We start from the raw sequence: 11,913 nt of genomic DNA, 5'->3' as shown, positions 1-11,913 counted from the left end.
ATGGCGCTCTGAGGATGTGTCTGCCCCTTTGCTTAGACCCAGAAGTCTGAGCTTTTATTTTTCTCTCCACCAACAGAATATACCAGCTGCCGCCACCAGGGGGCACTGTTGACTCTATAACCATTTGGCCGCTGCCGGTGGGTTAGGGAACAGGGCTGTTTCTCACATAAATTAACTGCACTGGCATTGCATGGTTCCAAGTGTCAAAACAGCACAATTGTGGCAGTTTTCCATGTGAAGCTCAATCTTCCTTGTAACAGGCCAACAGGGAGTTTTTAGGGGAGTCAAGAACGACGTAGCGAGTCTAGCTACAAAGCTCCTTTAGTTACCTGGATGGTCTGAACCTGAGAAAAGTGATTGAAAACAGTGAGTCATATGTAAAAGTTATGAGTGTCCCTCCTTCCCAGAAACTGGCTGGATCTGTAATGAATCATAAGCAATGCCATAGCTTGGGCTGCTGATCATGGGTGGCCAGGAGGGGCTTGAAAAGGCAGATTAATAATGCCACTTAAGTGCTGTGTTGCATCCTGCAGTGGTGGATGAGTTTGAATTGAATTATTTCCTATGAAAGATGCGAAGTTTAGGTCCTAATGAGTCATGACTGTAAGATTGAGAAAACAAAACCAAAGCCTTAGGGGTGAAGAGGATGAAACCAATACAATGGCTGAATCCACCACAGTTCAACGTCAATGACCTTGGAGCTAGTTTAACCTATTTCTTACGGGTGGTGGTTATGGGAACTGCCCGGAAGTAAACATCGCTGTTCCTGTTTATGGGCTGAACTATGTTCCTGTCTTGTCCTTTCTTCCACAAAGACTCTGCCATCCTTTCTTTCCCATCTTCACTATTAATCTCCCACCATCCCTGTGATCAAACATCACTTCCTCAAAGGTAACAATCAGAATTTATTCGACAGTATTTCTTGAGTGCAGGGTGTGTTCGGGCTATAGCCTGGGTTCTGGGAAGAAAGACCTCACTGAGGGGGGACATTTGAAAGGAGAGGAAATTATAAGGAGGGAGCTTCAGAAAGGGAAACGAGCAGGTGCAAAGTCTCTGGAGGGAGAATGAGCAGAGCCTTTAACGTCAGTGTCGATGGCGTGTAGGTGGGCAACGAAATCACTCTGGTCTTCCCTGGGCTCTTATAACATGTCCTTTGTGCCTGTTTTCCAATGTCTATTCAAGGTACTTGTATATGTCTATTATCTCCCCTATTACGCTGAGGACAGGCTTCTGTCCTGAATTAAAGAATGACAAGACACGGAGACTGTTATTCCTGCCATGAGACCTGATAATCCACAAGGAACAGGGGCAGAGCTGAGCGGGTGTATCAGGCAATGAATGTGAATGCCTGGTGCTTCAGTGAGGCTGGGTTATCTTCCAGTGCGGCAACAAACGACCCCCACATGTCAGCCCGTCATCTCTCATCCAGTTTGTGTGTGTGTGTGTGTGTGTGTGTGTGTGTCCACTGCTGCTTAGCAGGGGACTCTGCTCATTGAGGTCATTCAGGGACCCAGGTGATGGGGCCACCACTACCTTGACCCAAGCCAGTCGCCATGCTTACTCTGAATATCAGACTCACTGACAGGTATGTACTAAATAACTGTTACTAACCGACTGCGTGGCAAACTCTCCAATCTCATGCTGCTTCTGGAATGATGCAAGGCACTGACTGTGTCTAGGATTGCTTTGTGTCGAGAAGCAGGAAGGGGTTTGACCTTTGGTGACATTTTCAAATACCTACAGTTTGGGTAACATGACTTTGGATAAATATGTAGGGAAGCAGGATAAGGTAAGGATTTAGGGAACTGCTACACGAAAGATGGTCCACTGAGGCACAGCAACAAGATGATCTGGGGGAGCTTGTTAGAGATGCAGATGAAGGAGCACCCACCCCTGATGCACGGAATCAAATCAACGTGTTAACAAGTCCTCAAGGTGGTGTGTACGCAGAACAAAGACTGAGAATTGATTACTCAGAGCAGGGATTCTATAGCCAGAGTAATTGGGTTTGAATCCCAGCTCTGCCAACTACTAGCTCTGTGACCCTGGATACGTTACCTAAACTCTGTATGTCAATTTCTTGGTTTGTAAATGGAGTTACTAAGAACAGTGAAGTCATAAGGTTGTTGCGAGGATTAAATGAGCGAACACATGCGAAAGTACTGGAAACAGTGCTCGGCACAAAGTAAAAGATCTATAAATGTCAGAGATGGTGACGGTGATGCGGCATATAGTTAAGGAAATGTCAGTGTGACCACTTCCGTTTGTAACCATCTGAAGCTACATTAACCCACTTCTTTTACTAAATGGACTACTGAACCCCCAGTGGAAGGGTGAGGGGTGGAAAATCCACTCTGTGGGTCTCTAGCAGGGTGATAAAAGCCTGGGAGTGCGGCAGGGAAATTGGATCTGGGTCAGGTGTGGAGGCATTTGAGCATCAGTCCTAAACGTTGTTCTCACAAGCCGAAAGCCACCTGCATCTCGCACCTCAGCTGGAGAAGCTGGGCCCATGATCTCTTCAGGGGAAATTCATCTCCCTAGAGGCGGAGTTCCAGTAGAGACACAGGGCAGCCCAAGGTGCCGCGGAGTTGTCTGTAAGGTTAAGCGGAAATTACAAAGGAATGATTTTTCAGTGTTTGTCAAAAACAGAAAAGTCTAGCAAGTGAAACCTGATGCAAAGAGCTGCCTGGCCAGCGGGACCTAACACAGGTAACCAGGACACCTGGTGTAGGGAACGGGCAGAGCTAAGCACACACGTGAACACAGCTGAGTGGGATGAATGATTATAGATCCAACCCCACTTCTGCCACCTCCCAGCTGGGTGACCTTGAACAAGCCACTTGACCTCTTTGACATCAGTTTCCTGGTCTGTAAGATGGGATAAAAATGGTACACATCCATAGGGTTGTCAACAGCATTATTTGGCAATTAACAAGCACCTAATGAAGGATATTGTCCTCGTCATTATTGTTACTATTACTGGCTAAGTGAGCTGAAGGTAAAAATGTGTGAATCTCAGTTTCCTTGTTAGTAACATGGGACTGGTAATCTACAGCTTCACGACAGTCATTCACCAGACAAGTGCTAATTTGGGGGCACACCCTCCTAGGGGTTGGGAACACAGGGGTGAACAGGTCAACCGCCAGCCCCCTACCCCATGGAGCTGACATGGGATGGGGGAAGCTGCAGATAGATAATAAGCAAATAAACACATAAATGATCAAGAGTGGGTGGTGAGAGCCCCCAGTAAATATTCCCTAATAGTTAGATTCTTACTGGATGGCACAAGGTTGCAATCTTTATCCACGTGCAGCACGGAGTAGGGGTGGGGAGTGGGGAAGGACGTGTTGTTTCTACAGCCCACTCCCCCCTACCTACCCAGCCCCACCTTAGCCAGGCTGCGTGAGACCCTAGAATTTGTTAAAACCAGGGTTATGGATCTTACCAACGTAAAACCAGAGTTTAAGCTGGCGGCTACAAGCTGACCACACCACCTCTGGGGCAGGTGGGGAGCTGATTTTCGATGTCACCACTGCCACGTACTAGCAAGTGACTGAAGTTCCTCTTGGAGCCTCAGGTTTCCCACCTGCCCCAAGGTACCCCCAAGACTGCTTGCCCCCGTCTTTCTTTCCTCCCTGAAGGGTACCACTGGGGAAACCCCGGACTCTAACACTGTCCTACAGCTCACAGCCATCCATCGGCAAGGCTTTTGCCTTTGCCTGGAGCGGGTAGCCTAACTGGTCCACGCCTCCACCTCACCCACTCCCTGCTACCTTCCCCATCCGGGCCTGCATCCCTCCTACCCTCCCACAGTCAGCTCTTAACTGGACTCCAGGCTTCCTCTGCTGCCCCCTACAGGCTGTGTTCTACAAGAGGCCAGAGCTGTTCTGGGGGGCAGGGGGTGAGATCATTTTTTCCTCTGCTTCCTGGTCTTTGCACTTTTGGTTTTCTCCTCCCTAAAAGCTCTTCTCTCAGAAATCCGCCAGCTTACCCACTCCATCTGCCCTCTCTAAAGTTGTAACCCCAAATCAGACTTTCCCCTTATTCTGTTTTAGTTTTATTCATAGCACCTATCACTGGCTTCTAGGATGGATTTATTTGTATATTTCCTGAGAGTCTGTCCCCTAGACTATAAGATCCATGAGTTTAGGACCTTCATCTGATTTGTTCACTGCTAGAACCCCATACCTGAGCCTGACAAGTGGTAAGCAGTAGACAGATATTTGTTGAAAGAATGGATGAAATGTCAAAGGACAACAATAGTACTCCCATTAGTGTTATTTAGAGCATTAAATGAGATGACGTCTATGTACAATAACAAAGGTGCCAGCACAGAGTGCTAAACATATACCTGCCTGCCTGCCTTCCTTATTTTTCATCTTTAATAGCAAGCACCATAGTTAGGACTTGCCACTAGATCTGCAAGACGACTATAGCTGCCTCATGAGGCCAACATATAGCCTTTCTTTTCCACGTTCTTAGTAACATATACCTAGAGGTCCCCTATCTAGAGGCAAACCTTATAAGAAATTCCTGAGCTAAACTCACAAGTTCCAACCCTCATTTTATGCAATTAAGTTAAGAATTTGGAATTTAAGCATGAACAACAAAAAAAATCTGAACTTGCCTTTTTGACTTATGCACCCCGGGCACATGTGGAAACAGCAGGTTTCCTCTTTCCAATCTCTCTTCTCTCCTATAAATCATGTTAATTGTCTCCATGTGCCCAAAGCCCACAAGGAGTTTTGCAATAGCCTTTGAGGAGATTAGTGGTCTCTGATGTTGGTTATGAAATTCAGAAAAGCATCTGGAAGTAATCTAAGTTAAGGAATTAATGATTTGGGGGTTAAAAAATACATGCCTTAAAAAAAATAAATACAGGAAACTCTTTGCCCATGAACCTCTAAGTTCACACCTCTGTTTTGGGGGGTGGGTTCCCAAAAAAGATAAATCAACAACATCATCCCTTTGTTTGGTTTTGTGTGTGCTTGCTTGGTTTTTAGAAGGTGGTAGATTAAATGGGATCCTAAACTGAGATTTGCGGAAGAGAAGCATCCATTACCTGGGTCTCCTTTTGTCCGTCTGGAAGAAGCAGGAAAGTCTCTTACAGGCGATGCTAGGAGACTTTGTGGTCTCAAGGCACATCTGAGACTTGGAACACCCGAGGATGGCAGATGCCTTTGGGGACTGTGTAGTGGATTTACTTGACTGAGGCTCTTCTTCTCCTTTTTCTTCTCATTTAGAATTTTTATGTATTCCCCCATGGTTTGTTCAGTTTCACCCTTTCTGATTATTTGAACCATGGAGTCCTGGACCACAGCCTGTATTTGGCTGTGCAGTAGAGAGGGCGATATTCTGTGCCAGAAGTAAAGAAATGATGTGCGTGGGGAGGGTGAGGCCGACCAAATGCTGACCCTACGAAGAAGAGCAGGGGAGTGGCCGGCATAACTGGGGGCTTTTTCTTTCGTTTCTCTTATCAGACACGAGGGAGAGAGGAAGCAGCTCCCAACCACTCAGTCAGGAAATGATGGGCTATGTTGTATTTCTCACTGAGACTAGAAGCATTTAAATGAAAAAAAATATTTATTCTCCAGTGACTTTCAAAGTAACAAATAAAAATGAGGAGGAAATGTGCCTTCCATTTCAGGAGCCCGAGTCTACTCTATGACTGGTCTCCCAAGGCTATGTGTAGACTAGCTGAATGAACTGAAAAATTGGGCAGCTATCAGCATAACCCACTTAAAAAATGAAGTCTCTGCTACCCAGGCCTATGAGCACCAAGGTTTTGCAGTTTCCTTTCTGGCCTGGCTAGTTTTCCCAGCTGCCTTCTGCCCACATAAGGCGAGCAGAGTGGACCAGTGAGACCTCGTCCTCTGGAGGCCGTCCAGCTGGGAGAAGGGCTCCAGGGATGGGGAGTGCCTTCAGACCCTTTGCCCCCAATCCCCAACTTCCCATCATGCTTGGCTCATGATCCCCTGTAACTGAGTCGGGACAGCAGAAACGGATTTGCAGTGCTCAAGACGTTTCACTTTTGTTTTTTCTCACCTGATCAAGGATATTTTTTTTTCTTTTATTTTGAAATTCATTCCTGCCTCTGGTAACCAGGAGCGATGGTGACACATGACAACACCGTGGGCTTCTTTTCTGAGGTTGGACCGAGTCAGCCTGGGTGAGAGCTGGGCCCCTGAGCCCTGCCCCTGAGGAGCCCAGGACCCCAGGGGACCGCCAGGCTAGGCTATGGGGTTTGGGGGAAGCGCACCAGCTGGGGGAGGGCTGGGCCTCTAGGGCAAGGCTGCTGGGCTCAGAACGCACTGCCTTTCACTCACGGACACGAGGGGGAGTCGGGGTCCTGCATTCAGATTGCTCATCCCTGGGAAACAGATGAGGCCCCGAGCATGTGTATCAGTCACCGCGCAGGCAAGCAGCTGGGATCCACGCGGGGAGGGAGGGCAGCGCTGGGAACGTCACAGAGAAGAGATTTGGGGAGCGAAGTGGGGTGGCGAGTCGTTGTCTGCATCTGCAGAGAAAAAGCTATTGCAGGAGCAAGTCTGGCTGGGGAAGGGCGCATTTCCCCCCAGAATAGTGACTAAAAACACATGGGCATGGGGGCGATATCCAACAATATAGAAGGATATACAGTATAAAACGAACCTTTCCGTCACCCCAGCGTTCCAGTACTCTTCCTGAGATACTGCGTTGTCTTGCTACACACACACAAATATATACACATGTGCGCACGCCTCTGTAGAAACCGTGTCCCTCTCGAGCCTGTCCTGCCCGTTGCTGTTTCCCACTGAACAATCTCTCTGGGAGAGCCTTCCGCATCAGCTGCAGGGGAGTTTTAATTCCAGATGCCCCCAGCTCTCAAGGCAAAGAATCAGGGGACAACCTGAAGTTCAGGTGCGGCGAGTGAGGACCCCGGAGGCTGCCGATGGGAAGCGTCCGGCTCCATGTTGCGGCGCGGTACCTGCGCAGAGCTCTCCGGGACGCGAGCCACAGGGCACGAAGGCGGAAGGCTGCAGGGAGGAGGAGGGACCCCGCGGGCGCATCCCGCTCCCCTGCGCGCCCCACCCCCTCTCCCGCGCGCCTGCTCCGGCACCCGCGCACTTTCTCCCCGGCAGCCTCCAGCAGCCTGCGCCCCGGGGCGGGGCTGGGGGCGGGGCGGGCTCCGGGGGGCGGGGCCGAGTGGGCGGCCCTGGGGGCGGGGCGGGCCGCGGCTGCCGCGGCGGCTGGAGAAAAGTTGCCCCGGCCAGAGCGCGAGTCTCCGCCGGATCCGCAGGCGCCGCGGCGTGCACCCGGCAGGGGCGGGGCGTGAGCACCGGCTCCGCAGCCCGGCCGGCCGACTCGCTGCCGGGGGTGGCCCCGGGGCATGGGACAGCCGGCGGGGACCACGAGCGGGCCCTGCGCCCCCGGCGGGCGGCGGGCGGCCTGAGCTGCCGGGACGCAGGATGCGCTCCGAGGGCGCGGCCCCCGGGCGGGTGGCGCCGCTCTGCCGGGCGCTGAGCCTGGTGCTGGCCGCGCTGCTGGGCAGAGGTAAGAGGCCGGGGGCGGGGGGCGTCGGTCGCGCCGGCGCTCGGGAAGTTCCCCGCGGTCCCCAGGAGCCCGGGCGGGGAGAACCGAAGGGTGAGGGTGTCGCGGGGACCTGGGTGAGGGCGCTGGCTCCCAGGCGCGGAGCGGCCCCTTCCCTAGGTGGGCGAGACCCGTTGGGCGCCGCGTCCGTGGGATTGGGGCGAAATTGGCTGACCCAGTGTCTCCGGGTTCGGGGTGCTTCCCGGGGTGAGGAGGGGGCGTGGCTGAGGGACACTCTGTGTGTGTTCACCGTCCTCGAGTTCCGTGAAGACTCAGAGCAACCCGGCACGGCCACGACGTGGAGCTGGGGGGCCGGGAGCGGGCAGCCGGGTTCTTTGCGCCTTCTTCCCCCGCAGCCTGGCGTCCCCCTCCCCAGCTCAGTCGGACTGGGACTGGTGACCCACGAGGGCAGACCGGGCCCTTTGTGCCCCGTTTCCCCCGCCATGGGGTCCCTCGGGCCGGCGTTGGCCCCTGAAGGAATGCGCAGCTCCCGGGGACCTCAGCTCGGGAGAAACCCGGCACCCCCTCCGGGCGCCCCGCCGAGGTCCTGTGTGGTCTAGGAGCGCGTAAAGGTGATTGCGCGGGTGGGAGAGCTGGGGCTACAAGTCGGAATCAGACCTGGGCTTCCCAGCAGCCGGGTCCTGGGGGGCCTTCCACCTCAGTCTCCTCATCTCTGCAATGGGAATGATTTCCTTGTCTTGGGTTTAAGAGAATTCAGGGAGGGAACGCTTAGTGCCCAGAAGACTCAGGAAAGGTTGGTATTATTATGCAGGTTTTGATTACGTGCGTGTTGGGCCCGGGCCCGCGGCGGGAGGGGCGGGGAGAGGGGTCTCGGAGCCCGGGGGCCACCGGCGCCGCGCGAGGAAGCCCCGCTCCTCTGGGGACGGCGGCTGCGCGCCCCGAGGCCGGGCCGGGAACCGGGTGCGGGTCAGCGCGCGGAGAGTGGGCTGGGGGCGCCGTTTTTCCGCTGCCTGCGCCGGGGCAGGAGTCTCGGGGCCATCGGGTGAAAGCGAGATGCGCACAAGTGTCCCTGCCCTTCGCGCTGCGTCGCGGCTCCGGCCCCGGCCCCGGGCCCTGAGCGGGTAAACCGAGTCCAACCGGATGAGAATCACGGCTCTCTCCCGCCTAAAGCTCTTCAGGCTGAGCTGGAAATGCATTCGCAGAGACAAGTTGCCAGTTGATGTTACCACGTAACGTTTGCTTTTCAAAAGTCACTGCGCACCGGCTGGAATTCCAGAAAAATCTGCTTTCCTTAAGGGTGCAGGTCCCCAGACACACCAGCCGGACAAAATTGCTGTTTTAGATACTGTCCCTTTCTCCCAAGAGCTCCAGGTAAACAGGAGTGTGCGTGTGTGTGTGTGTGTGTGTGTGTGTGCGTTCGTGTGTGTGCGCGCGCGCATGGGCACGCGCGCGTGTGTGACGGGATGGGGGACATATTTCTGTTTTATTCCAGAGGACAAATCTGTTAGAAAATCTGGTTACTTGATTCTGCCGTGAGCTCTGGGTTCTATCATTTCTAGGACTCGGTTTCCCCAAATGGAAAGTGGCAGTTCAAAAAAAAAAAAAAAAATCCTTCCCAAAATGAGATGTTGCGATGATAAAGTGACTTAATGGGTAGAAAGCACTTCGTTGAGGAAGGTGGTGTCATTTTAATTTGAGCGAAGGGTGAAAGTCCCCGATCAGGCTTTCTCCGTCTGTGAGAGGATTCATTCAGGTTGGAACTCTGACTGCTGAATGTGCTCTGTGAAGTAAGTTGTGGACTTTTCTTAATTAAAGCTCACGTTCCTCCCCCCCCCCACCATTTAGAGGATTTTACTTTTGATTTAGAGAAGTGGCCATTAGAAACGTCCACGTGGAAGAGGCCAGGGACAGCAATTTTGTTGGAAAGTGGAATTGGGAATTTTTTTAAAAATTTATTTATTTAATTTATTTTTGGCTGCGTTGGGTCTTCCTTGCTGCGCGTGGCCTCTCTCTAGTTGCGGCGAGCGGAGCGGGGGCTACTCTTGGTTGTGGGCTTGTCATTGCAGTGGCTTCTCGATGAGGGGCATAGGTTATAGGCACGCAGGCTCAGTAGTTGTGGCTCACGGGCTGTAGAGCGCAGGCTCAGTAGTTGTGGCATGTGGGCTCAGTAGTTGTGGCTCGCGGGCACTAGAGCGCAGGCTCAGTAGCTGTGGCTCACGGGCTTAGTTGCTCCGCGGCATGTGGGATCTTCCCGGACCAGGGTTCGAACCCGTGTCCCCTGCACTGGCAGGCGGATTCTTAACCACTGCGCTTCCAGGGAAGCCCGGGAATTTTGTTTTAAAGATGCTATTTACACAGCAGGTGGTGAGGGTGTTAGAGGTTAGGGGGAGATGCCCCACCCCTCCCCCCAAAGCCACCTCTCCCCATGGTTTAGGGCAACCTTGATTTGGTGGGGTTTTCTCTTCCCGCTTTTGCTTGGCAGTTTTCACTGCAGATGGGTCTGCAAAATATTTTTCATTTTGTTTCTCGTGATCATAAGCAGCAGTACATTCACCCTATCAGATACCTCTGTAAAGGAAATGTTTGCTCCATGAATTTCTTATAGGGAGGGAAGTTTTCTGACCCTTGTTTAAATTTGTACTGTCGTTTAAAAAAAAAAAAAAAATCCATCGCTGACTGTTCTTGCCCAAGGATTTAAGTGCCGATTTCTGGAACCCTCAAAACCACTGATCAGTTTTTAATACCAATTGCAAGCTGATGTTCAACTGTGGATTTAAGGCTCTGCAATTCCTCAGGGTTTGGAACAGAATCACTGTTCTTGGGTGGTTCCAAAAATAGACCAGGGCACTGAAAGAAGGGAGTCTTCCTAAGATTTAAGACTTGGGCTGAGGTAGATGACGTGAAGTGTCGTTGAGTTACAGGTTGAGGAATTGGCCCCGTGTAAAGGGGAGGAAAGGGCAGTGGTAGGCTGAGATGCTGTCAGAGGTGAAGTGATGGTTGTCAGTCACGTAGGGGGCCCCCGGGAAGGTCACACAGGCCGGAAATCTCTTTTGGGAAGTCTGGGGCCAGGTGTATTTCACAATTCAGAAGGTAGGTAGGTAGATAGACAGAGAGAGGCCCAGGATCATCCATGTATATTGTCTGACACGCCCAGGCTGGGTGTGGAGTTGCATCCGTAACTGGACACGTAAGTCATTTTGCATGAAAGATGTGAGTATATACATAGAAGAGGATAAAGTCCCCAGATAGCTTCGTTGTACTTTAGAGCAGCCATGGTCACCAAAAGAATTAAAAACCAGCCAGCCAACCTTTGGATAGTCAGAGCTTTGGGGATTTTGAACTGCTGATTTGGGATTTAGGGGCTGGGGCGGGTGTCATGAGTAGGAAGAGGTTGTCAGGGGGGAGAGGTCCTTCTCGGCTCCCACGTGCACCCTCTTCCCACTGGTAACCACTAGTGTGTCTCTCTCTCTGTGAGTCTGTTTTATTGTTGTTGTTATATTCTCTAGTTTGTTTCATATTTTAGATTGCACGTGTAAGGCTCATGCCTTGGCTTTCCTTATACTTAAAGTACACACACACTCTTTGCATTAAGCACACACCGCTTCCGACCCAAGTTGAAACTCCCTGCTGCGTTGAAGCTTCCTAGAAGTGATTTCAGCTTCTCGGAAGCCATTCTATGAAACCACCAGACTCCTAGGCCTGTCCTAGTTCTCTTGCTCTACAACCCAGGGCTCTAGACCAGCGCTTGCAAACTTCATGACCTGCTCACAAGCACTGTTCTGTCCACAGTGCTTTTTAAAATGAAAAACTGAACAGCCCCCCCCCCCCTCAAATTGGGAGAATTCACATACAAAAATTGGGATTTCCAATTTCCCCTAAGAGGGTGGGCGCTCTGCCGACCTCGGGTGCGCATTCCCGTAAGGCTACATCGTGCCAAGGCTGTGCGTGGGTGTCCCCCGCCCCGGCCCCTGGGTGGGGTGTTTATTAAGTGCTTCTCTTCCCCCCCCTTACCTGCCGGCCCCTTCCCCTCAGCCATTTGAATTTGCACTTTCAGCTCTTCCTCCTTTATCTCAATATTCATCCTTAGCTTAATCACAAATGTGGCTAGAATTGGGCAGAGAAGAACCCAAAACTCTCAATTATATTAGCAGTTAGCACTTTCATGAGCAGGGGTTAAAACAAAGCCTTTGGATGTATTAGATATTTCATAACATCCATAGTCATGAGAAGCAAGGTTAATAAAAACGAATCTTTGGCATTTTTATTGGAGTGAAAGGGAGTATTACTGAATTAATGGAATAAATGGAAAGTCTGATGGATAGAATATCTCTACAGCAGTCTGCGTTGTTTAAAAGTAAGGTTTGTTAATGTAATTTTCATACA

The 11,913-nt window shown here is 51.5% G+C and overlaps 1 protein-coding gene across 1 annotated transcript in view; it reads left to right on the top strand.

Annotated features, from left to right (window-relative positions):
* The first annotated feature begins 7,448 nt into the window (after positions 1-7,448).
* Positions 7,449-11,913, top strand: part of TMEM132C (transmembrane protein 132C) — a 380,764-nt gene continuing 376,299 nt past the window's right edge. Inside the window, exon 1 of the mRNA XM_059894191.1 lies at positions 7,449-7,533. Within this exon, the coding sequence (XP_059750174.1) occupies positions 7,449-7,533 (85 nt within the window). The remainder of the gene's footprint in view (positions 7,534-11,913) is intronic.

Source organism: Balaenoptera ricei, chromosome 14 (assembly GCF_028023285.1).
Source record: "Balaenoptera ricei isolate mBalRic1 chromosome 14, mBalRic1.hap2, whole genome shotgun sequence".
Taxonomy (NCBI): domain Eukaryota; kingdom Metazoa; phylum Chordata; class Mammalia; order Artiodactyla; family Balaenopteridae; genus Balaenoptera; species Balaenoptera ricei.
This window is presented reverse-complemented; position numbering and strand designations above follow the sequence as displayed.